We start from the raw sequence: 27351 nt of genomic DNA on the forward strand, positions 1-27351 counted from the left end.
TTTGGTTATAGACCAGGTTGCTGTTAACTGGATATAATCTACTTTCTGGATTTTCTGAACAAAAAATGATTAATTGTATTTCATCATGCTCTAGCCTCTTATTTACTAAGAAATGTACTAATTTCTTTAACGACATTAAATGAGTATGCCGACTGTTAGTTATGGTTTTCTGACTATTAATAGTCCACCTGCACTTACTCAGTCTTTCTTTTTTTCTAGTGCTCATATATTCACAAGAACTCAGTCTAAATGGCTAGGCATTAGATAGCTAAGTTCTAAGTGTTTAATACAATGGCACATTATAAAAATGCCTAGCCTATACCCTGCGTCTTATAGGTGGGGACAGAGACTGCAGTGAGGTTAACATTTTATCCATGATCACTCTATTAACAATGAGTGACCAAGAGCTGTGACAACTGCATTCAAAGCCCCAATTAATGCTGAGTTTTCATTCAACTGCAGAGGTGACACGGGCCAGGGTTTCTCAATCTTTGACAAATAATGGATTCAATGCGCAGGCTTTTAAGACACACATACCAGAGCCCCTGCCCAGACTCTCCCCTCAGGGATTTGGATTCAGTAAGTCTGAGGTAGGACCCTGGCAATGGTATTTTGGGGAAAGCCCCAAGATGATTCTCATGAGCACTAAAGGCTGTGGCCAGACCTCCAATCCTGAATACCTAGCGAGAGATTAGCCCAGTTCTGGCTCCACACCAAAAAAGCACTGGAAGACTGAAGAATTCCTGATGGTTTTCCTAAACCTCAGAGCCATGGTCAGAAAAATCTCTTTCTGTAAGCCACAAAACACTGTCAGATGCTTGGTGATTTCCTCATGGCAGACAAGAGGGCAGTAACCATTCAGATTGGCAACCTTATCTGCTACATCGCTAGGAATGATGGAGTCCCATTTGTCCAGCTGTGCCTCCTGCTGGGATTGCAGGACCAGGCACCATTGAGAGTCCTCTCATTTCTCACCCTCTCTTCTTCCAGTCCTCTGGGCTCCTGGTCATTTACATACATTCATTCAGAAATATCTGAGAGCCTACTATGTGCCAGATTTATTGCATGTGTAACAAATAATCCTAACATGTGGCCCAAGTAATCCTAAATGCCCAAATCCCAAATTTGAGCTTCCTTGAAATATACAGAAGTCAGTTGAAAATCTCACTTTTATCTTCTTCCTGGTTTTGCAAAAGCATTTTTTGTATGCTTTCCTCTGTTATTCTATATGAACATCAATACTTCAGATTTCTTTTGTTGATAGAAAAATTTAAAATTCACTCCTATATTTCCAGTGAATGAATAATCCAAAACATTAAAACTTACTTTATATTTCACTTGGGAAACACACAAATACTCTAACATTTACCTTCTCCCCATCATAGTCCTCAAACCTCTGGAAGGGAGCTGGACTTCAAAATCAAACCATGAAAGGAAATAATAGTTAACAATAACATCTTCTGGATGGATCTGAAAATGGAAGCTACAAACTTTTTATTAAAATGAAAGATTCTCAATGTAAAATGTGATAAACAATAATTGGCCCTATGATGCAGGATACAAACTAGTAATTCAGTTGAAATGGAATATTAGACTTCATTCCTCTTGAATCTATTTTTCTTTATCCCATTCATGTTACCTCAAATGGATTGTCCTTAATAATTGTCCATAATTTGAAGGAAGCATTAAGTCAATAAAATCATTATGATTGATTTTTGGAGGGAAGATAGACTTTTATCTATCTATCTATCTGTCTATCTATTTATCTATCTATCTATCCATCCACCCACCCACCTGTTTATCTATATCTATGTCCTTCAATCTTGCTCTCTCTCAGGCTGATTTTGGAAGGTTTAACTCTATTTAAAATACCCTAAATGATCTTATTTTGCATGAGTATCAGGTAGCACATAATCACAAAGCCTATAAAATACACAACAGTAGTATAAGAAGAAATGGAAAAGCTCTATCTGCCGTAATGATCCATTGTAATCTCCAGCAATATATTCCCAGACCACCACTTAAGTGCATTTTTAACTGTTGTTTTTTGTTTTTTTTTGAGCAATATAAAACCTTATGGAAACGTCCTTAATGTCCTCCATAGAAGATGGAGAATTACCTCTCATCAAGGGAAAAGCACATAAACAAGGAGAAAGAACAATATAATAGTAGGAATCAAAAGAACAGCAGTTGGCCAAAGAATGAAATCTTGCCATTTGTGACAACATGTATGGACCTTGAAGACATAATGCTAAGTGAAATAAGGCAGAAAAAGATGAATATTATATGATCTCATTTATATGTGGGATCTAAAAGCAAGTAAACATGGAGGAGATCCAAGATGGCGGAGTAAATAAACACTGTACCTGCTTCCTTCTGTGAACACATTAAAATTACAAGTAAATTATAGAACAATCAACCTGGAGAATCATCTGAAGTCTAGCTGAAGAGAAGTTTTATAACTAAAGATATAAAAAAGAAGCCACGTCAAGACTGGTAGGAAGAGTGGAGATGTGAAATGGGCTGGTCCCAAACCTCTGTGTGGTGGATAAAAACCAGGAGGGATATCTCGGCCAACGAGGCGCCCCCCGTCCCCCCGGAGGAGCGAGGGACCTCAGTTGTAAACCAGTCTCCCCAGCCCAGAGTACCGGTACCAGGAAGAGGGGCCCCGACAACATCTGGATGTGAAAAACAGTGCGGTTTCCACCATCCAGGTGGAACAGAAGGCTGCAGGAAAACCCGGACATTCTCTTAAACTGCCCACGCACAGACTCTTTCACTCTCAAGCACTCACCTTGGGCTCCAGCGGAGGAACAGTAACTCAGGGGAACGTTGGAGGCACACAGGGAGCAGACAGAGGTGTGTGACTGCATAGCGAGGACTGGAGGACAGTTGGCATTTTCCCTGTGTGGGCCCTTTTCCCGTGCAGCAGGCACGCAGGTGCCATGTTTCCTGTGTTGAGCCCGCCCCCCCAGAGGCCAAATCTGAATCTGATTGGTCTGGTGAGCTCTACTCGCTCCATCCTGCTGACTCACTGGGAACCCACCCCACCCAACTCCCCTGTTAACACGATATGTTCTGTTGAACATGACTAAGGAGGAATTCTGACTTTCAAGGCATATTATTTAAGAAATACATTTCATAAGGCTATAGCTGCCATCAACTATATGTGATTCTCCTGCTAGATCTGGGCAAAGTAAATTGGAAACCTTCTGAAAAGGATTTACCATTCTATATGCCAATAAGAACATTTGAGATCCATAAGAAAAGGTCAAAATATCAACATTATTGATTCCAACCCTCATGGATGACATTGAGGGGTTCAAGACTTCAATGGAAGGAGTAACGGCAGATGTGGTGGAAATTATAGAGAACTAGAGTCAGAAGCGGAGCATAAAGCTGTGATTAAATTGCTGCAATCTCATGACAAAGCTTTAACAAATGAGGAGTTGCCACTTATGGATGAGCAAAGAAAGTGATTTCTTGAGATAGAACCTACTCCTTGTGAACATGCTATGAAGATTGTTGAAATGACAGCAAAGGATTTGGAATATTACATAAACTTAGCTGAAAAAGCAGTGGCAGAATTTGAGAGGACTGATTCCAATTTTGAAAGAAGTTCTACTGTGGATAAAATGCTATCAAACAGCATTGCATCCTACGAATAGTTCATGAATGGAAGAGTCAATCGATGCAGCAAACTTCATTGTTGTCTTAATTTAATAAATTGCCACAGCCACCCCAATCTTTAGCAACCACCACTCTGATCGGTCAGCAGCCATCAACATCTAGGCAAGACCCTCCACCAGCAAAGATTACAGCTCTGTGAAGGCTCAGATGATGGTTAGCATTATTTTTTTAGCAATAGTATATTTTAATGAAGGTATGTATATTGTGTTTTTAGACATAATGCTATTTCACTTAATAAGACTATAGTATAGTATAAACACGCACTGGGAAACCAAAAAATGTATGTGACTCACTTTATTTTGATACTCGCTTCAGTATGGTGGTCTGGAACTGAGATCGCAGTATCTCTGAGGTGAGCCTGTATCCCTACTTTCCCCTGTACTTTAGGGAAAAGGCATATATAAATCATCAGTTAGAATTTGGTTCAGCTGTTTGTGAAGAAATTCTAAATAACCAGACCTTAAATAAGATAGATATAAATTCTCTCTTACAGAAACAAAGTCGAGAAATAGGAAGTCCTGGGCTGGTGTGGTTACTTTAGGAGGTCACTAAATTTAGAAGCTTCATCTAGCTCACGGCTCCAGCCTCCCTATAGTGTAGCTCTCATTCTTCTGGTCCGCTGTGTCAGTCCAAGCTCCAGCCATCACATCCGTATTCCAGATATTAGAAAGGGACCAAGAAGAAAGGGGTCAAAAGTCATATTAACATTTTAAGAGGACTTTCTGTAAACTGTGACAAAACACTTTACTTATATTTCATTGTCCAAAACTTATTATATGGATATACCTAGCTGCAAAGAAAGCTAGGTATTTTGGGTAGCCATGTACTTAGTAAAAATGGATAGTTTTATTACTAAAGAAAGGTAGCACAACTATAGGGGTAGAGTTCCAGAAGCCTTTACTGCATTTGATAAGTACAAACTTCTTACTGTGAAGGAAAAATTGATTTATACAAAATGCAATTTTAGATATACATCTGTGTATATATACACAAATTTTTATTTATATTCAAAAATATGTAATGCGTACAGCTTACCATTTCCAGCACAGTCTCATCCCATCAGAATTCCTCTGGAGTCAGTGAGTTAACTATTCTCCAGTGTTTTGGGCATAAACATAATTGCATCAGAAAACAAAGGAAGAATAGGGAGACTTTACATTTTGTATATTAGGATGCATAGAAATAAGTAATTACATGCACATATGAGTATAAATAAAAGACTGCAATTGTTTCCATTTAAGCAGGGCTAGTATTGTGGTTGTGGTATTGATTTATGGAGAGTCTGTTTATTTATTCTGAGTCTGTTTATGTCTGTGCATGTGTTTGAGTGAATGGCAAGAACTTAACTGTACTACTTTTCCATGCCTGCTACTTGTATTGAACCATGGAGAAATTCTGGTAGAACAAATAAACATAAAATAGATAATTCTTTAAATTAGATAATGTGGTAGACACCTTTCTTTACTATGTTTCCTTTCTGTGTACTCTATTTGACAGGCATATAATTCCTACACCAGATTTCAACTGTGGGGGTTCAGAATGAGCCCCCCCAAGATGTGCTCAGTTGTAGACAGATTACTTTGAACTAAAGGCAATTTTACCTTCAGGCCCAAGAGAAACTTCTGCCCCTCCTTTAACTACCTGGAAGAATTTGAATTAGGGGCCTTGCCCATAATAAGAGATTATCAAAGATAACCACTTTTGATCTACTTATAAGGGTAAACTACTATTTATTAAAGATCTGTTTTTCTTATCATCCTGCAATGACCCTTTGAGGCCCCCAAGATGTACTACCTCATCCCTCTCTCAGGAGGTCTTATATACCACAATCCCCCTTTCTCTCTCTGAACCTCTTGTGCATGTGGGGTCTCTGACTCTCTAAGGTATATGGGGTTCGCATACATAGGTATGTATTATATTTGGTTATTATCTCTTGCTAATCAGTCTCATGTCTATTTGATTATTAGAACAAACAGAAGAACCTTGAGGATAGAAGAAAGTTTGTTCCTCCCCAACATACCCTACTTCTTATGACATCAGTAACACACTCCCTCCATGCAATACTGAGTATTTGGTATTAAAAATGTACCTATCTTTCTCCCTCATTCTCCACCCACATCCGTCCCAGAACTATATTTGCCCACACTACCCCTAAGGAAACAGAAGATAAAGTGTTTCATCTCAAAGATTTGGGCCTTTGAGTGCCTTTGGGCATCAGGAATTGGGAGTGTCCAGAAAGTGACTCCTGGGAAAGGAGGGCTAATTCACTACCTGCCAGGTACTGTCTAAATGCTTTACAAAGGACTATCTTTTTAATTCTGCACTAGCCCTATGGTAAAGATACATGCTATTATTGTCTTCCCTGTGTTTATAGAGCTGGAAACTGAGGCTCAGGCATGTTAAATTAACTCGATTACAATTACACAGGTAGGGGCCAACGGTCATTTTCTCAACCTCTTGCTTTGTACTCACCTGTAGTGCTGTCTCCACATGGCCCCTCACTAAACCCAGGATCCCACGGTGCTGGTATGTCAACGAAACACATTTGGGGAGCACTGCCTTACGTGGGAGGATCCCGCCAGGGGAAAGCCTATGGTGTAATTAGGAAAATAACATAATAATACTAAATGACTTGAATAAGAGTGCCCTATCCATCGGAACACCGCCATCTGAAGGGTGAAGCAGCCGCATGACTGCGGAAGAAGGACACGTCAGTTCTGTGGCTGCTAGCATCCTTTTGTCACCCATCTTGCCTTCCTGCGACAGAAGCGCTCGTCTGAGGCAAAGGTTCTGTGGAGATTTTTCTTCAGGCAAATCTTGTCTTGCCATGAGTTAACCACCAACCATTTTCAAAGGCGCCCACTTATTTACTCCCCCCTCCCACCAATCATTTATTTGTAATCACGTTCACATATCCTGGGCACTGCAAATTGGTGGAGAACAAGGAAGAAGGAAGGAAACTGATAAAGATATTGTTAATGGATCTCTTTGTGCATAAAAAGAATCCGCATCTTCCCTCCCACATGCTGTCCTGAATTCCCCTTTTCCTCCTCAAAGTTTTACTTTTTCTCGGAATGTCTGTGTGTGCCATATGACAGCGATTTTCTGTGGTAATTGCTTTATTCTTCAATAAGAACCTTTCCAGTAGCAAACTCCTACTATACCTACGTGTAAATTAGGGCTGTTCCAAGCAAAAATCAAACATGTATATATAAATCTGCATGGTTTCGCCCTTCCCTTGAATGTGAGTAGAATTTTGACTGGTGAAAAAAAAAAAAATCCTCTCCTTTAAAAAACATGATCCTCTTTTGCATCTATCGTCTCATGCATTTGGGTTTACAATACAGGATCTCAAAGAGGACAGGCTATTAATTCATTTCAAGATAGTCAGCTTAGCAAGAAGGGAATCTCATTCTGTTGTGTACAAAAATCAGGTGGAATTCTATATAAATACAATTTTAAAATTCAAGTGCTCTCCGGCTGATTAAGAATGCTCATGAGCAGGCCAGAGATAGGGTGGAGGGTGACAGGGCCCTGCATGAGGAAAAGCAACACACCTTATCTGAGGGGCTCCCATAGAAATGATCACAGGAGCGGTAGCTTTATTTTGCTCACTTGCAACAGCAACAACAAAATGATGCCACAGACGAAAACTGTCATGTCCCACCCATGCCATCTGTCCTGTGCTGTGCACCCACAGCTCCCCTCATTCTACAAATTAATCTTTCACACATTTTTTAACAAAAAAAGTGTCAATGTTATAAAAGAAAAAAAAACACCAAGGAAAACAGAAAGGGCTGGGTAGAAAATAAATTAAATTTAAATTTGATGGCAGTTACGACTTTTTTTATTGACTATAAGAGCAAACAGTCACATCAAATTGGTGCCCCTGGCATATCATTAAAACTACAGGGCACCCTTAATGATCTCTCACAATGATCGCGTGTGTGTTTTTTTTAAATATAGCACGCACATTTTGTCCAATTTGGGTTCTTTTTTCCTGTTGCTTTTGTCCTCTTTCTGAGTGGATATTATTCATGAACTGAGTCTTTATTATCTATTTGGCCATCTGCATAGCATTGGCCATAGTCCCCTGTATTGTAATTTTGAGTGAAAATAAGGACTATTGGAGAGTGCAAAACTAAAAAAAAATAATAATAATAATATGCTTTCGGAACTCAAAAGTAAAAAAAAAAAAAAAATTAAAGAAAAATATCCGTGATGGAGGTGAGGTTTGAAGGCACATAGCATGGAGGTGGGGAAACTATAAATCACTCCATTCACTCATTTAGGATAGTAGTATCTGAATATTCACTCTGTCTAAATTAACATCTTCTTGCCTTGATAACGGGCAGTTCAGAAAGTGATGCTTCTTCATGCTAGAATGTCTTTGAAAGAAAAAAAATGTTTTTGTTTTGTTTTGTTTGCTTACTTGCTTCTTCTCTCACTTCAGAAGTCCATACATCTCTTTTGGAGTAGCGGCCCAAAATAGTAGCATAGCCCCTTTAGCAATCAAGATTTTAGAATTTCAATATTCATGTTTACAAGGCATTAGGTGCCTCATTTTTTAGTTTAGTGATGGGAGATTTTTTCAAATTAACATATTAGGGCAGACTATTTCCAACTAAAAGTTACATATTTTGAAAAATGAATTAACTAAAACCTTGTATAATTATTTTATTCCTAAAATTTCGTCTACTTCTATTTGGTTCTCTCCATTCTCCTTTCTTCTTTTTTTCCCCTTTTGATCTTTTCTTCTCTTTCTTTCTCAAATTCCCTTACTCCATGTTAGCTTACCATTTCCCCCCCTTTTTACTTGTCAGATTTTTCCCTGCATCCACTGGGAGGACATCAATATCAACTGATTGAAAGATGAATGTGGATTAGCAAGGAAACATCTTCCTGATGAGAATAAATACACAAGGTTACAATACATTCATGAAAATCCAGATTTTTGTTTCAAATGAAAATGTATAATATCTTATGTTTGGGGATGTTCCTTGATGTGTTCTTAATTATTGAGTCCTATTAAACTTGAGGAATTTGCAATCAAAGCTATGCTTTCACACACACACACACACACACACACACACACACACACACAGCTCAGACTTACTACCAAAGCAAGATGAAGTCTGTCAATTATCTCATTACTTAAGAAATAAATTATTCACTTGCAGTTAGCAGTGGTTTAAAATAACTTTTTTTTTGTATTTGTCTTTCCCCTCCAAATTGGTTCATGTGTACATATAATAACTTAAATAGCATAAAAATTCCAAATTTGGAAACTTAGAGCTATTCACTTTAATACTACATTGATTTACCTAAAAATAACAAAAAATTTCTAAAATCAAGAGGGATAGCACAGTTTCAAAAATAGCAACTTGCTCATGGTGGGTAAAATTTAGGCCATATATTTTTATTTATTTTCATACCTATTTAACTTGTTTGGAGAGGGTATGCTGATCATTTAAAAATGACTAAGAGATAATGTATTGTTTTATTTTCAAGACTACTTTAATTACAAATATAATAGCCCAGAAACAGTAAACATTTCTATCTCATTGAATGGCATGCAATTTTAATTAACATTATAAAATGTATGTTTATATATCAATATCATATATGTCACCTCCATGAGATCTGCAAAAAATAAAAATGTTATTGTTTTAAGCCACATAGTTAGTTCCACTGACATTAAATTGGTGTGATAATCACTGATATTTTTAAACCTTATCCAGATGTGCATTTAATAATTCAATATAGGTTTCTTTTTAACAAACTATATTTCAGGTCTGGTTATTTAAAAACAAACAAACAAACAAACAAACAAACCGAAAACCTTTCCCCAAAACAGCAAAATCCACAGTCTTGAGCATTCACAACTAAGAGCCAAAGTTTTCTTGTAGTATATAATAACAAGAATAAAGTACTTACAAATCATGAATTTAAAAATCTTCTTTTCAAAGTATATGGCAGAAGTACTTTAAATAATATTCAAAGGCACTACACTTGCATGAATGGTTGGGGCCAATATCACATTCAACTCTCCTTTTGTGTTGCCCCTCCCAGCCGCCTCAAAGTATTATCTTGTACTAAACATCATCTGAATGCTAAACATCGTCTCTTAACAATGGCTAATGATGTTTCTGAGTCTTCTCTGAGTCTAACTAACTAGGATTTCCCGGTCAGAATAATGAACAGGGTCTCTCCTCTCATTCTGTGGGAGTTTTAGAGTTGTTTAGAGAAGCAGGATTGGAGAGATGAAATACTAATGTCCTCACCCTTGGATATTTCTGTAGCTGTTCTTAAGTGTTGTGGACTGATAACTTCAGAAGCTGCATAAGAAGAAAGATCTCAATCAAATTTCTGACCAGATTCCTCCTTATGGCTGTGAGAGTTTGATTTTCATTTAAACAACAATAAATATAGGCATAAGGGTTTGAGATGAATTATGTAAGCCCTTTAGCCATAACCATTACATTCTGCCACCAAATGAGCTGCTGTTCTCACTTTGTTTTATGGGCTCTGCATAGTCCATGTCATTCTATCTGCCAAATAAAATCCTGCAAACCATGCAAATGAAAATATAATCTTTTATCTCTCAGAGTCACAGGATGCACACATATATATAGTTTTATAGATTCCTCAGCATCAGATTTACTGCTATTAGGACGCTACTCTCTTAATAGAATCTCCGGAAAGAGAAAACATCTCTTGCTTGGAGGCACCTTGATTTATATCCACCGATGGCATATGTCTTTAGTAGAAGCTACACTTGGAAAGTCAGGAATAATTCCTTTCATTATATTTTTAGTTTGTCTGCATGATTCAATTGAGATCATGGACTTTTTCCTTAAAGATAAAGACATGATAGATTGAATTATTTTCAAAGATTAGCAGATTCTGATTTGTTTAAAAACAATGGAGGTTTTCCTTTTAGTTTCAGAGTGGCCTAAATATCTGAAGAACAATGATGACGACTAACTAGTTTTGCAATCCACCAATCTTAGTTTGGGGCCTTGGATAAACCACTTACCCATCCTGTATCAACATTCTCTTCCAAGTAACGAAAAATAACAACACATCTTATTTTGAGGAATCACTCATTTCTAAAACATCTCAAAGATGAAATACTCTTTACATATGCTAAAGAATTGCTATGATTCTGCCAGAAGTAAGTCTCTACCACATCCATCTGGATTATTTCTATGATGGGTCAGAGTACCCCTCAGAATACCCCCCCAAGAAAATAGGTTGACACTTTTCTGGTAGTCTACAGAATAAGCTGTACTTCGCTTTTTCCTGATTTTGAAGGAAGCAGTTGAAGATGTCAGGTACTGCCATTCCCCCCAGTCTCTGGAAAAATGCAAATGTAGAAGTTATTTCTTTTCATCACTCCTTTCCTACCTTCCTACCTTTCTCCCTCCCTGCCTGCTTACAAATGTCCTTGAATGCTTATTATGTGCGAATCACCATTGTAGGGTGAAGTTGCTAATGTCATAGAAAATGTCCCCATCCTGAGAGAGCTTATGTCCTGTCAAGGAAGATAGTAAACTAACATAGAGTCTGTAACTTAGATCATAGGAATTTTCCTGGTTCACTTTGCTGAGGTAGTTCAACCTTCTTTCTTTCCAATGCTGATGAATGTATCTGGTTATGATCCAGCCCAGATGTTTTACATGGAGGCCAACATGCCTAGTACCAGGTCCTCTGTATGTTAGATGTTTAATGACTGTTGAATGAATAAATTTCTGATATGTGACTAGTTAGGTTAATAAAGAATTCATATTCCTCAATGAAATGTCAATACATCCCCACAAAAGAAAGGTGAACCCAAAACTACATAATGAGTGTGACACGACGCTCTGACTTTACATTAAGAAAATCTAGTTTATATCAAACAGGTCTTATCAGAAAAATCAGCCAAACTGATACCTGAGTGTGTGTGTGCCTGTCCCCTGATGATGGCAACTTAATGTCTGGGAAGAGTTAAATACCAAGTATATTCTAATCCTCTATACTTTGGGGCTAGTTTCATACAGTATTATTTAAGGACAATGAACAAGATGTAATTTGACAAAAAAGAGTAGCACGGGATCCGCAGAGCCCAGAAAGGAATACTGACGTCTCTGTTTTATTTGCCTTGCTGTTGCCACCATCTCCATCACCAAGACCTCTACCACACACCACTGCCCGTTGGGATCATTTTCCTCCTCTCCTCCTCTCTTCCATTATTCTTCTGTATTGTCACCATCTTCTCACTGTTCTTTACAGCCCTACCTCTCCCCCATAAGGCTATTGTCCCTTCTATGGCTCTTCTGTCTGTCATTTGTCTCTATCAAAAATGCTCTATTGTGCGTGTGTCTTTGTTACGCAGACTCTTGTTGCTCTTCTGTCTTAGCGAGCCTGTGTTCTTGCATCTGTCCCATATTCCAAGTGTTAAGGCATGGCTTGACATTGTAGACTAGTCGTTGGTTTTTTCGTTTTATGTGTTGACTCAATTTTTTTTTTTTTTTTTTGCTGCGACCTTGCCGAACAGCCTCAGTTTTGTAAAACAACTTCATAGCAATGGGTTCTCAGTTAAACAACTGCCAATCCCTTAAGGAACACAGAAAGCATCAAGGCACCTAGAAGGAATCTAAAATCTGAGTTATTCACACTTTTCCTATTGTCTCCCACAGTCATCACTGCAGCTTCACATGAAAATGCTTATTTTTACTGAGTTTAATTTAGATACCCATTTGCATTGTAAAATGGGTACTGTAAAAATAATCATTTTAGTCTTCAGCATAAATGCTAGTTCTTTGTAAGGGAAGTAACTTCCTGAGTTGTATGTTATCACTAAGGGCGAAGTAAATTTCTGGAGTGAGATTTAACCTTCTGTCTGCTCTTCTTACCAGGAATAGTTTGCATCTGGTATGTATCAAGACTTTTGCATTAAATGGATAGCACTTCTTTATAAAAAAGATTTTTATTAAGACAATTTTATATTATTTCAATAGTTAGGGTTGGTATGTATTTTGAGCCACTGAAAGAAAAAAATGAAATGTTATCTTTGTCCAGTGGGTTCACAATGACATTCACGCATAATGAAGTCCTAAATATAAGGGGAATTACATTATTTCATGTATTGTTGGCACCTAGCACATGATGGAAATTGTGCAAGAACTGTGAGAATGCATTCCTTATTTCTCTAATGTACGTAAGTTCTCAGTAAACAATTTTTGAATGTATCATTTTCTTTTCTGCTGGTTTAAAGTCCGAGAAGATGCTGAATTCAAGGGTAGAACAAGCATAAAAGGAAGGAAAAACTTCTCCCTGTATTGCAATGCAGAGAGATAGATGTTTCTATCTTTTGGTCAAAAGCATAGCCCTTGATACATAGTAGGTGCATAGCACCAATACCTACTGGTAACTTCTCTTGTTCTCTTTACTTCACCTTTTCTACCGAAGTTTATTTGCATCCCAATTTATACAAGACCCAATTTAAGCAAATGAATATAATTAAGAATAGCAGCATTTAAATCTTTAGAAGTTTTATTCATTTTAAACAAAACAAACTACCTCTACTTACTATATATTTTACAGAACTTTAAAACAATCAACACTCTTAAAGATTTACATTGTTTAAAAAATTAGGCATGAATAGCTTAGGTTTCATATTAAATCTTTCTTTAACAGAATCTATTCGTCTGGAAATGTCATGTTTCATCAGATTATTTCAAAGAATTAAACCTAAAAATCCCACAGATGAAATGAATGTATCTTTTAATTATCTAAATTAATGCAAAGTCCAAAATAACAGATCAACTATAACATCTGGATTTTGGAGGTACAGTGTGATTTTCAAGGGCAGTAGACTTGTTTATATATATTTGTATAGGGTAGTATTTAAATAATTTTTAACTGCTTGAACTCACATCGACGGATGGCAGGAAGGCATTCTGTGTAGCAAGGAAGAAAGCTAACCTGGGATTTGAAAGTCACCTGGGATCATACACAAAGTGAATAATAAATGTATTATAGCACAAAGTTAACTGTAAAAAGCATCATTGTATGTTTTTTTCCTCTCATATGCCAGAAGGCATAATGCATTTTCTCCAGGGGGGTGAAGGAGGAGATGAGGAGAGAGAGAGAGAGAGAGAGAGAGAGAGAGAGAGAGAGAGAGAGAGAGAGAGAGAGAAAAGATCAGAGAGACTGAGAAAGAGAAAGGTGTGGGTTGGGTGGCTCTTTGCTTTCTTTCTAAATTCTCCTAAGTGGCCAGTCTTGTTATCAACCAAGCCTGAACTACCAGCTTCCTTCAGCCATTATGCCGACTCTGGATTTATGATGGTCATGTAAAAGCTACACAAGGAAAACAGTTCTGGGAAGACTATCTTTTGCTTTTCTCTGCCCTTAACCCTCAAATAGATTTGAATTACTGGTGCAGGCTCACTGTGCTTTCAGTCTAGAGGGTGTATCCCAAATGCCCAGTGTAAATCTGCTAAAGACCTTTCCTCAAGAGTTTATGATAACATTATTTCTGTCTTCAGGGCTGAGAATTAGAATAAATTATCTCGTATTTATGGCTTATCATAGTTCAGGAATTTAATAAAAAGATTCCAGGATTACAGAATGTATAATCCAGGGAATGATTTGGTATTTAAAATGCTTTGCAGAATTATGTATTTTTTTTTAAATAGTGCTTTAGGGAATATGCTCCCTGTTTATTTCATTATTGTGGTGTGTGTTCCAGTTTGTTCATTTACTTTTTTTACTATTGTCTCAGTAGTATTTCTGTGTCTCTTCTTCCCTTTAGGCCATTTCAACCTGTTCATTTCTAAAACAGCCCAAAGAGACTGAGAGCGAGCGAGAAAGAGAGAGAGACACTAAATAAATTAATGGAATTTCATGTGTGCTATGACATTGAAAGTGAATGGGCTTAATAGAAGCTTCAACAAATTTTTCATTTCAGTGTTTTTTCTCTCTAGGTTCCAACCAAGTTCATGTCTACTCACATTTTATTACATTTTATAGTTATATTTAAAATTTACACTTTGAAATATCTTGTCTTTTATTATTGTTGCCTCCCTAATTTTTTAAGAAAAAAATCCAATTATACATGAAGTTTATAAAAAGTCAATGAATTAATTTCATAGATAACTTTTTCAACATGACCTCTTGCACAAAGTGTAATAAAAACACTGATATTTTTCAGAGATTCAATCTGTGGTTCACATTTAAAAGTCAGAAATTCATTTTCTGGATTTGCTCATCAAATTAAATTTTATTTGATCTATCAACATTTTATACTGTTAAATTGCTGTTGGTCGAAATGCATGTGTTATTAAAACATAAAACTTGTTCTCTGGCAAGAAATCTAACCATGAATAGTTAGATTGACTTGTTTCATTTATAATTTCAGGACTCCCAGAAAAGTATGGAATAATTGGAAAGATACAGGACTAGGATACCTCCAAAGGGAAGCAATAGTATTTTTCTGATACTTTAGAGACTGTACATTTTGCTTTTTTTTTTTTCTTTCACTGGGGGAGAGAAAAAAGAAAGATTATTGGTTCTCCAACTCTGTCAATAGCTTTGTACCATGGTGATTTGCTAAATCTGTTGTGCTGAGGTAAGACCCTGTTTTGGGGCTCTTACTTGAAGAAGATATTTAGAGTTTGATTTATGACCTTCCATGGTTCCGGTGGGTGCTCAAAGAAATAGTAATCATTCTGTACTATAATATGTCTAATATCAGTCTTTTATTTATTTACAATTTGTATGTTGACTTTCCAAAGATGATTAAAAGCATCATTTTTACAGTAAGACACTAAAATGAAATCAGAGAGTAAGAAAGACTTTTTTTTTTTTTGGATGCAAAAAAAGGGCAGAAAAAATACAACTGCTCCAGGGACCTGGGAGAAGATGCGTGTAACAATTGAACAGTAAATTTAGCTGACACTCATATGCTATTGTTATTTAGCTTCTCTGTTGTTTCAGATTTTTATATATTTATGCCTTTTTTTTCCCCAACTAAAATTTAAGCCCAGAAAGGAGAGAGCCTGTCTCATACTTTTTTGTTATCTTCCGTGTCCCATCAGCGTCCCTTCCTTGAACACGATAAATACTCCAGTAACATGTTTACTGATTCGGACAATGTATGAATATCCCATGCATTTTCATAAATTTCTAAAATCTTTTACATAATTGAGGGACAACATACTTACTTCCTTAAATATCCATTTAATCTGTATTTCCTGGCTACACTAATCAGCCCTCAAAATGGACTCTAGTAAAGACTGTTAGATCTGAAAAACAATGCTCACAACTTTTGATCTATCAATGTCTGTCCAGCACATATCTGGGGCTATTATTCTACTCGTAGGTGTGGTCTCTACAATCTTTTGTTAGAGCAGTGATTTGTCTCTAGTAGCCATAGAGCTGAATTTCTAGGCTTTTTGTGGGCAATCTGAATGTTCTATTTTTTCTCATGAATTTATTACTTAATGTCCTGACACTATCAATTCACTTTGTCTATTTATCCAGAGATCTGTTACTTATTTTTAACTTTTAGTAGGTGAGAAACAGCTCTAATAATGCAAACATTTTTTCCTCCTCTTTTCCTGAACTTAATAAAGCATGTACCCCTTTTCACATCTTTTTTATACAGTATTTCATTCAAGAACATTTATAAATTTCCCTAACTTGAAACAGGTTAGACTGAAATTGGGCCTCCGACCAACAGACTGAAAGATCTGGAATTCACCAAAAGCACATAAACAACTTATTTCATGGAATAAAAAAAAATTATATTTATCATATGGATGGCCTTGACTTCAGCCATCAATCACCAGGGCATATAAAAAGGTTGAGAAGACAGTACAGAACATCACTACAGAATATCCAAGAGGATATTACAGTAGTATTTCAGTTCCAGAATTTTGTGTGCCCGTTTTCACCTCATTAGTAATTCCACGTCTGATTTGCCCACACAATACTTTCAACTTAGTTTACCCATTTACCTGGAACAAAATGAGAACACATTTTGCCCAGTTGAAAGGTCTCCTGGCAAGTTGGTTAGCAACAGGCTTGCCAGTCCTGGTTCAGTTAGCAAAGAATAAACACATTTCATTTGACAATTACTAGTGTACTACTGACTGCCTTACTCTGCAGTTTTCTATTTGATATTCTCGAACCATTTTTTCATTTGTTATTCAACTTTTTACTTGTAATTCTTGCCTCCTTAGCAAGATTTACAATTTCTAGAGGGTATAAGTTTCTATATTTCTTCGTAGCTGTAATTAACACAGTTTAATTGCAAAGAACAGGAATCGAATGAAAGTTTATCTGAAGGCAGGAAAAGCAATACAACAGTCTTACATCCTCCCTCTGTAGTTTAAAGTTGTGGCTTGGTACGTACTAATTAAGGAATCAGGCTAAGGCTTCTACAAGTATCAATTTTGCTGTAATTCCCTAAAATTTGGTCACTTGGTAATGTCTTTACTTGTAACAGTGCAAGCACATGTGACATGAGGGTTCTGCGAAAAATACAGGCGCTCTGCTCTGCCTGTAACAAGACGACGTGAGGAGATGACGACCAGAAACTGAGTCTCACGGAGCCGGTCGCGTCCGCCCCGCCCCGATGTGCACCTGGAAACGGGACACCGCAGGACGGGGCAAGAACGTTCCTTAGTCCTAGTCCCCAGCGTCAGGGCAGGCGAGGACCTGGGCGTCGTTTCCCACAGCACAGGGAGCGGAGGGAGCCACCTAATGCCGGACTCGAGTCATCTGTCCCTGAGCGCCCTGCCTCCCGAGGATACCTGCGTAACTTAGAGCGGCCAAGCCCCACTACGTTTAAAAGTATATTTATGGTTGTCACGGTGCACACGGAAGCTTGCTCCGCACCCCCAAAGCGCGCGAGGCCTCGGATCATGGAAACAGGCCCTTCCCAGCGCAGCTGTCGCCGCCGCCTGCGGGCTCCTTTCACTTTCTCACGGCCAAGTCACCCAGAGGGGCGCCGCTGCCGCCACCGCCGCTGCGCCCGAGGACTCCGCCCCTCGCCGCTCCGCTACCGGCCTCCGCCCGCCCGGGCCCCGCCCACTCCAACAGTTTCTGCTTGCGATTGGCACGCGCGAGCGGCAGCTCCGGTTCGCTTCTCCCATTGGCTGGGTCCTCTTGTCTGTCCCACGATTGCCCGCCACTGCCTCCGCCCTCCTGAAAATTCGCCCTACTACTGGAGGAGACTGCGGCCTGGGGGCGGGCGGGGAGCGCGGGTCCAGGCGCTTTCGGTCAATCGCAGAAGCCCAACGCCCGGAGGGAGGGAGGCAGTGGGAGGAGAGGGGCGGGCCGGGGGGGGGGAAACATCTGGCCGGCGCCGCCGCGTGCGTGCGTGGTGCGTCCTCCCGCCCCCTCCCCCTCCCCCTCCCGCTCCCCCCCCCCCGCCCCGGCCCCCCCCCCCCCCGCCCGGCGGCTCTGCGCTCGCTCCCTCGCTCGCTCCCTCGCTGTGTCTGGCAGGCTGCGGCCGCCGCTGGGCTGCTGCCATGGGGAGCCGTTGAGAGTGGGGCCCTCTTCGCTCTGCCGCGCTCCTCCGGCTGCCAGCGGGGGTGGGTGGGAGGGAGGGAGGGGGCAGGGGGAGCGGGCGACGGAGCCGGGATTGGGGGGGTGGGGGGGCCGGGAGGGAGGGGGGCACGAGGAGGAGGAAGCCCACCAAGTCCGGCGGCGGCGGCCGGGAGGAGGAGGAGGCGGAGGACGCGGCGGCGGCGGGGACGCGGTGACTTAGGGCCGCTCCGTGTGAGTCCCGGCGCCGGCCCCCGGCCTCTGACCCGGCGCCCCCTCCGCGCCCCGGCCCCTGGCAGGCGGGGGACGCCAGCTGTGCGGCCGCGGCCGGCAGGGCAGTGCGGGAGGAGGGCGGGCCGGGGGCGCCCCCGCGAGTGGAGTTAGTTTGTGTGGTTGGGGCGGCGCAGCTGCGGGAGGCCCGGGCGCGGGGACGGGGCCGCTGCAGCTGCGGGGTCGGGGGGGGGGGGGTGCGGGCCGGCCGGCCGGTGCAGCTGCGGCGCGGGGCGGGCTCCCGGCCGGTGCAGCTGCGGCGGCGCCTCCCGGGTGCGGAGGGCGGCGGGCTGGGGGGGAGGGGGCTTGGGAGCCGCCGCAGCTGCAGTGGCGCCCGGGACGGCCGCGGCTCCAGGGACCGGTGCAGCTGCAGCGGCGCCCGGGGGGGAGGGGGCGGCGGGGGAGGGGCCCCGGGCCGGTGCGGTTGCCGGGAGGCCCCGGGGGCTCGCGCGCTGGGGCGGCGGGGAAGCGGTAGCAACCACTCGCCTCCCCTGGCTGCTTCTTACGACTTTTCTTTTGTTGTTGCCGTGACCCGGCTCTGTTTCCTCGTCTGTTGTTTAAGGTGTTTTCCTGCTGCACCAGCTCTGCGCCCTCCACCTCCTTCCCTGTGGTTTAACCTTCCTCTTTCCCCGAGTGTTTTATGCACAGCCAACTACGCAAAGATTTGCATTTCTTCCCCCATTGCCACTGCGCCCCCCTGCTCCCACCTCTTTGAAAAACAAAACCCCAACCTCACCAACCTCTCCGGACCCGCGGTAGCTGGACGTGAAGGGATTGATTTGTGGAGTGGGAGCCGCTGGCCCATTGCGGTGCTTGGGACTCATTAAACTGTCACTCACCCCCCACCCCACTGGGTAAATGGGGTGATTAATGTCTGATATATTGGAATGGGGCGAGGGCGTTTGTGGGGAATAGGTTGTGTGGCTGAGAAGGAATTTATCTCCGAAGAGTGCTTCCTGAAATAGGCATTCGTAATTATGTCATTCATCGCGAAGTCAGAGAAAGTTAGGTTTGCGACTTTGGGAAAGCGAGAAAGGACAGGACAGAGACGTTGGTTTTTGTTACTCTTTTAACTCTTTGCCATGGTTTTCTAACGAGAACGGAGTGATTATCACCAGGGCTGCGACACTTGTGCCTGAGGCCCAGTTCCTTTTCTACTCCTCACCCTCCCAGCAGTCTGCGGAGATGTATTTGACATTCACAGATGTCGCCGCACCTTGCCGGGCACCGGTCAGCCTAGCCTGTATTACGTTCTGATTTCATCAGCCATTAAAAAAGACCCACAAAGTCTAGCTAAAAAGTTCCCAAACTTACTAGACCTGGCTCCCCCACCCTTTCTCCCTGAAAGGTTTTCTTGTCCTGCACATTACAGTGACCCCCCCCCCCCAAAAAAAAAAGATTGTTATGGGACACAGATCAAGGGGAAGACGAGGTTCTGCATTTTCTGAGCAGAAAGATCAGATATGCAGGTGTGGCATTCATTTTAAGTGACTGCAGCAGGTTGTATGGCTTTATTAATTTGTCTCCTTGAACTGAAGTACTTTCCAGGATTTCAGAAAGTGCACTTTCAGTTTGTTGATACTGAGAGTTGAAATTTGCATTAACTGGCAATGTGAGAAATTTTCCTGAGAAGGTAGATGTAGATAAGTAGTTAAATAAGAGTGAAATAATAAGGTGAACCAGGCTGAAGTATTAGTCCTGAATAGTCGTCCAACATCCTGAGATATGTATACCATTCATTATCTCAGCAGAAAAAAAAAAGAAAAAAGTGCCGTAATAACGTTGAAATGGGACTAAAGATGTCAAATGGGTTGGTTTAAAAATATCCCTAAACTGCCTTTGAAACTAAACGTTGGAGTTGAATAAAAGTGAGTCTGGATTTCCTGAATAGCACCGTGGCTTGAGTGTGCTGTCAGTATGTAAGCCAGTCCACCAACTTAAGACAGAAGTGTTGCTATTCCATAAATACAGTAGAACTCCATATGCTGAGTTTTTCCAATTTCTTCTGTTAGAAAGTTTGGGGGAAAAAAGGGAGACTTTGAAGTATTTTGTTTATACTAACAGAAGAGAAAAGTTCTCCTAAGAAAAAGCTGGTGGCAGGAGTGTAGAGGAGTAGCATATGGCATTAAAAGGAGCACAGCTGGAGGTAGCATTTCCATCTGAACATGATGTCAGAGCAGCTGACAGCCTGCCATCCCTCAGCCTTTTATTCTAACACACAGACAGGGAGTTAGTGTGTGCGGATCTGTGGTGGAGAAGGTATCTCATTCCTCTCTAACATCATCTCCACTTTGCATCTGTCTCTCTTAGTCTGCTTTTTTTCCATCGATGTAACAGACCTGGAGCCAGCGAGACTCAGAGGAAAGGACTTAATCAGGTTTATGTGTCCTAAAGGTAGGAGTAGCAAGAGATTAGATGGAGCATATTTGTCTTTTGGTGTTTTGTTTATTTAATTTTTTTTTAAATCACATTACTTTTCTAACCCAGTTTAGGAATAATGTATGAAATTGAGTATTAAATGAACATCTTATTGGAGTTGAAAGTCTTGGGCTTGTTTAGTTCTGATTTTTATCCCTTTTGCTTGAGCAAGTAAATTACTTTAATACACAGAAATATTTCAAGTTTTGAAATGTTAAGAAAGGCTTTGAAATACTGCTTTTTGAGATAGCTTTGGATTAAAATGCTTTTTGTTGTTTTTTTTTGACTGTTGTTTAGATTCCTTTTGCTTTTGGGGTCGGGGGAGAAATAGTAAACTCTCTGGAATCCAGCATTCAAACTTACATGAGAAGATTATTCTAGTTAAGAAGCTAGATTGTTGTGTAATTAATTCCACTGTGAAACTTTATTCTTCAAAACATTCAGCAGTACCACTGAAACATACAGCTGTATCGTACTTTTGAAACCGAAGGTTTTTCAAAAAGGAAAAAAAAAACTTTTGTCCTCAGGAGAATAGTTTGACTGGTTTCCTCATTTCTCTTTCAAATATATATTTAAGAGATCTTTTATTTCAGCATAACAATAATTATTTGCAGGAGTTTTTGTGTTAGCGACTAATTTAGAACTTGTAGATTTGAGCTGCCTGAATTGGCCAGACAGCTGTAATCGCACTCCTCTATTCTTAATCTCTTTATCTGGGCAGCAGCTGCCATATGGCCACAGTCAGCTGGATCAGATGTTTATAAGCTTCCTTCTTCGTCCCTCTCTGTCCTCTCAGCCTCCTAATTTGATCACGGCTACCTTGTGAGCTGCCCTCCAATCTTTATTTTTAGCCCTCCCAAGGATTAGGATTGATGTTAGCTGTGGGGCACTTAAAGTGATTGTATTGTAAATCTTGGTTTATTCTAGCAGTGGCATGTTGCAGTATGTATTTGGGGTTGGGATGAAAGTTTTAGTCCATCTTGGGCAAAGTGTAGAAGAAGCAGGGAAGGGATTTCTAAGTATTAAATTAATATGTGTCCATTCCCAAAATACACTTTCTGAGATGGATAGTGTGGAACCTTGCTTCTGGTCACAGGAAAGGGAAAGTTGGGTTTTCTTTATTTTAAGGAGTTGAGTTTTGCAGTTGAATTTTGCCCCATTGTACAGCTTTTCTTTCCTCTCCCTCCATTTCACCCCCCCACACCACCACCAGAAAATCAGGACAACAATGCATATTTGAAAGAATAGAAGCTAGTGGGAAATCAAAATATATCAAGTTATGTTGAAACAAAGTATTTTCTGTTGACAGAGGTAAGGCAGAGTCAGGAAAAAAAAATAGTTTCTTTTTCTAGCAAGCCTTTTTTTTTTTTTTTTTTTTTTTTTTTTTATGTTGAACCTGTAAAGCTTTCCAGTTTCATTTGAACGTAATATGCCTTTATTTAAAAGTTTGAATTAATTTTAATATGGAACTCCTCTTGCTTTACAAAGAATCAAAGTTCAGATAAGAATTTTCAGAGTTAAATAAAGCCCTCTGGCTCCTAATATTCTAGATGTACAGATTTCACAAAGAAATATAACCGTTTTTTTCTCAATTCATTAAAAAATATTTGGATTTGTTCATACTAAAGATGATCTTTTCCATCTGTTGGTGTAGTTCCTTCTGATCTCATACATGTGTGCTATACCTGCAAATCTTAAGGCATTAACATCTGTTTTTATACACAGGGCTTTTGTTGTTGTAACACTTTGACTTTAAAAGTAAGTTGTTTGCTAATTTCTGGACTAATTATGCGATTTCATTATGGGTTCTTTCTTTGATTCAGCCGAATATGTGTGTTTAAATTGTGCTTTCTAAGTGCAGTCAAGTATCAAAAGTAATAAAAAGGATGGTCGAACAAGTTTTGTGAATCTTTCAGAATGCGTTTGGGACTTTTCTTTGTTCATTATATGAGTTGTTCCCTTTGAAATTAAACCTATTTTGTAGGTTTTGTAGGACATATTTTGTTGAGTAGAGTTAATTAAATTTCTTCCGAAAGAGATCTAAACTCTTATTCTCAGTAAGAGACTATCCTGAAATTAAGCCTTTTAAAACTTGACTAAAAGTTCAAGGAAGGTGGGGATGCATCAGTGACTGGCTGGGTTAAGGAAGTTTGGAAAAATGTGCATTTTTCTTCTTGCACTAGGTTTTGTGCATGTGATTTGGTAGTCCTCGGGTCATATGCCTGATTAAAATTCAGGAACATGTACCTCGGAGGCCGAGCTGAATTATGATTTTTTTGTAGGGGGGACTCGCGTTGAAAAGTTGTAAAGTTGTTCCTGGCTAGGCTCTCATGAGAAATGTCTCTCTTCCCAGGTTATGAAGACAGTATGGAGTTTCCAGACCACAGTAGACATTTGCTGCAGTGTCTGAGCGAGCAGAGGCATCAGGGTTTCCTTTGTGACTGCACTGTTCTGGTGGGAGATGCCCAGTTCCGAGCGCACCGAGCTGTACTGGCTTCGTGCAGCATGTACTTCCACCTCTTTTACAAGGACCAGCTGGACAAAAGAGACATTGTTCATCTGAACAGCGACATTGTTACAGCCCCAGCTTTCGCTCTCCTGCTTGAATTCATGTATGAAGGGAAACTCCAGTTCAAAGACTTGCCCATTGAAGACGTGCTAGCAGCTGCCAGTTATCTCCACATGTATGACATTGTCAAAGTCTGCAAAAAGAAGCTGAAAGAGAAAGCCACCACGGAGGCAGACAGCACCAAAAAGGAAGAAGATGCTTCAAGTTGTTCAGACAAAGTCGAGAGTCTCTCCGATGGCAGCAGCCACATGGCCGGCGATCTGCCCAGTGATGAAGATGAAGGAGAAGATGAGAAATTGAACATCCTGCCCAGCAAAAGGGACTTGGCAGCCGAGCCTGGGAACATGTGGATGCGATTGCCCTCAGACTCAGCAGGCATCCCCCAGGCGGGCGGAGAGGCAGAGCCACACGCCACAGCAGCTGGAAAAACAGTAGCCAGCCCCTGCAGCTCAACAGAGTCTTTGTCCCAGAGGTCTGTCACCTCCGTGAGGGATTCGGCAGATGTTGACTGTGTGCTGGACCTGTCTGTCAAGTCCAGCCTTTCAGGAGTTGAAAATCTGAACAGCTCTTATTTCTCTTCACAGGACGTGCTGAGAAGCAACCTGGTGCAGGTGAAGGTGGAGAAAGAGGCCTCCTGTGATGAGAGTGATGTTGGCACTAATGACTATGACATGGAGCGTAGCACTGGGAAGGACAGTGTGAGCACTAATAACAGGGTACAGTACGAGCCGGCCCATCTGGCTCCGCTGAGGGAGGACTCGGTCCTGAGGGAGCTCGAGCGCGAGGACAAAGCCAGCGACGACGAGATGCTGACCCCTGAGAACGAGCGGGTCCAGGTGGAGGGGGGCATGGAGAGCAGCCTGCTGCCCTACGTCTCCAACATCCTGAGCCCGGCCGGCCAGATCTTCATGTGCCCGCTGTGCAACAAGGTCTTCCCCAGCCCGCACATCCTGCAAATCCACCTGAGCACGCACTTCCGCGAGCAGGACGGCATCCGCAGCAAGCCGGCCGCGGACGTCAACGTGCCCACCTGCTCGCTCTGCGGGAAGACTTTCTCCTGCATGTACACGCTCAAGCGCCACGAGAGGACTCACTCGGGCGAGAAGCCCTACACCTGCACCCAGTGCGGCAAGAGCTTCCAGTACTCGCACAACCTGAGCCGCCACGCCGTGGTGCACACCCGCGAGAAGCCGCACGCGTGCAAGTGGTGCGAGCGCAGGTTCACGCAGTCGGGGGACCTGTACAGACACATCCGCAAGTTCCACTGTGAGTTGGTGAACTCCTTGTCTGTCAAAAGCGAAGCACTGAGCTTGCCCACTGTCAGAGACTGGACCTTAGAAGATAGCTCGCAAGAACTTTGGAAATAATTTTATATATATATAAATAATATATATATATATACATATATATAAATAGATCTCTATATAGTTGTGGTACGGTCTAAAAGCAGTCTTGTTTCCTGGAACTAAAAAGTTGGGATATTAACTTGTTTTTGCACTTTAGAATAGCATGAGAATCTCACTAATTTAGCATTCTGATAAAAGAAACTAGAGCAAGTCGGAGAATAGAGAAGTGTTTTTCTTTCGAAGGGGTAGGGGAAGTAAGCCAATAAGAACCTTTGAAACAAATCGTCCTATCGCAAAATGCCTATCATAGGGCTTAATTTTGTCAACACTGCATTGTCTTTTGAGCTCTCTCTTTTTCCCCCACTTTTTTTTTTTTAAGTAGAAATTCCCTCCAGTTTTATTAGCCTCTTTATATGTCTCAAATTGCATGAATCTTTTCTGGCTTTTGGAAACCTGAATGCTTTTAGACCCAAATGGAAAATTTCTGAAATGCTGGATTATCTATTTTTAAACAAGCAGTTGACTTAAAAACTTTCTGTGGCAACTTCTGGTTTTCTGACGGTTCCCAATGAGAGAAATTCTGAAAGTACACTGGGATCTCTGGGACGCTGTCTTTGTGAAGGTTTGCTTGGGATGAAAAAGGATATCGCAGCTTCAGCAGTGTTGAACTGTGTGTTGAAAAATGTGAATTACTGTTATTGTATACTGTAATTGATTACATGGGCTGGGGGGGTGTCAAAGAACTTGACAGGTTGTGTTGATGCTCTTAGTTGAGTCTTGAAAAGTAAATATTAACGCTACAGAAATGCATGAGTTTCAATATATTTTTGTCTTTGTTTGCATTGTATAACTTTAATGAGTGAGTTTAAAATTATTTAATTTCCTTAGAAAAATAGCACCATTTGGAAAAAGAACTGGTGTTATGAAGAACGTAAATGCACTGTTTTTACTTTTATTTTATATAATTTAAATTGACTTTCCCACTGTCTTTAAGTTGAAACTGTTAAGCTGAATAAAAACTTAAGCTGCAAATTGATAACTTTGCTACATAACAAGGAAAATATAAATGTTTACAAACGGCTTAAAGATTTGCATGTGCAGTGTGCATTTATAACAAACTTCTAATTGCACAAAACCCATGCCAGCTCAAAGTTTAGGTGTACACATTTACCCAGTTGAGCATTTTTAGAATAACTACTGCACAAATTGACAATAGGTCATTCTTTTTTTTTTTTTTTTTTTTGCTCCCCTTTTCTTTTTCTCCCCTTCTTCCTTACCCTCCCTCCCCACCAACTCATGAAAAGATTCTATGGACTGAAAAAGCCCCAGGCTGAAAGGACTGGACTGCCTTGATTGACATGGGGAAGGGGGTTAGTAGACTATGGATCGTGGCAGCAGAGGCTGCAGCCCAGCGTGTGGTTTAATGACCAGCACACAGGGCAAGAGCATTTTGCACAGTGTTTGTTTTCCTGTCTTGCACTTACAAATAAGGTCTATGGGAGTAGCATGGAAAACGTTTGCTGTTTTTCCCTTTTTTTTTTTTTAAATTGCTTTTGTTTAAAATTTGATCGCCTTAACTACTGTAAACATAGCCTATTTTTGTGCTTAAGATACTGAATGGAAAACTCCATTGTGTGTTGCTGGACTGTTTTGGAAATATTTGGTCAAATGTGTGTTAATTTGGCTGTAATGGCATTTAAAGCAAACAAACAAACAAAAAAAGCTGTGAAAATGGCCTTGGAGCATTATCTTTAGTTACTTGAAGAGTTTCTAGTTTTTTTAAATACAGTTTATGTTAAAATAATTTTTATTAATTTAGAGAAGACAATCAATGTCTGTGAGAAAACGGACTTTCTTTTGGATTTTCTTTTTGTGGTCATTGTGAGTGATTGCTTTTTCCTTTTATTAGTTTCACATTCTTCCTTGGTTCTAAAACTTAGACTGACATCTAGCTTTGACAATCATAGTATGTTTTATTTTCCTGAGGGGGGAATAACTTATAATGCTGTTTAGTTTTGTACTATTGGTGTGTTGGTGAATTTTTAAACTGTGTGCTAACTGCAATAAATTATATGAACTCAGAATTTCTTGTGCGTTATTTTAGTGGTGATTATATACTACATAGATCCTAAATGTGTATCATCCGTGTATCTTTATTTTTAATGTCCTTTCTATTCAGAACTTAAGAAATTATTAGAATGCTTTAAATCATTCAAATGGAAACGTGCAAACATTTTTGCTTCTAGTCATTTAAGAAGACACTAAATGCACATTTTAAAAGTGTGACCCATTTTCTATAACCTAGATGAAGAATGTTAGGGTAATTCCCTAGAAATTTGTGAATCCATGAAACTTCCAGTGGCAACATAGGTTTGGTTTTTCCTGATCTGCTGCACAGCTAATCCATACACCATAAGTCATTTCGTGAGTAATTTTATCCTAAATTGATTGGTCAGATCTATTCTGTGTTCTGGTTTAAGTGGAAAATTGAAGGAGACTGGATGTCTGAATTTGGAA

The 27351-nt window shown here is 40.5% G+C and overlaps 1 protein-coding gene across 6 annotated transcripts; it reads left to right on the forward strand.

The window, feature by feature from the left end:
• Nucleotides 1-18254: 18254 nt before the first annotated feature.
• On the forward strand, nt 18255-26918 carry ZBTB18 (zinc finger and BTB domain containing 18). Of its 6 annotated transcripts, none has more exons than XM_074316837.2 (3): nt 18342-18465; nt 20812-20895; nt 23273-26918. In XM_074316837.2, the coding sequence occupies exons 2-3, from the start codon at nt 20883-20885 to the stop codon at nt 24853-24855; spliced, it is 1596 nt and encodes a 531-aa protein (XP_074172938.1). In that variant the 5' UTR covers nt 18342-18465; nt 20812-20882; the 3' UTR covers nt 24856-26918. The 6 variants fall into 6 exon arrangements, with proteins under 6 accessions (XP_074172942.1, XP_074172939.1, XP_074172938.1 ...); XM_088799115.1 differs by lacking the exon at nt 18342-18465 and adding an exon at nt 19231-19355; XM_074316839.2 differs by lacking the exon at nt 18342-18465 and adding an exon at nt 22645-22677 and having other exon boundaries at nt 20014-20895.
• The last annotated feature ends 433 nt before the right edge of the window (nt 26919-27351 follow it).

This window comes from Rhinolophus sinicus, chromosome 6 (genome assembly GCF_057876585.1).
Source record: "Rhinolophus sinicus isolate RSI-liver-muscle chromosome 6, RSI-T2T, whole genome shotgun sequence".
Classification (NCBI taxonomy): domain Eukaryota; kingdom Metazoa; phylum Chordata; class Mammalia; order Chiroptera; family Rhinolophidae; genus Rhinolophus; species Rhinolophus sinicus.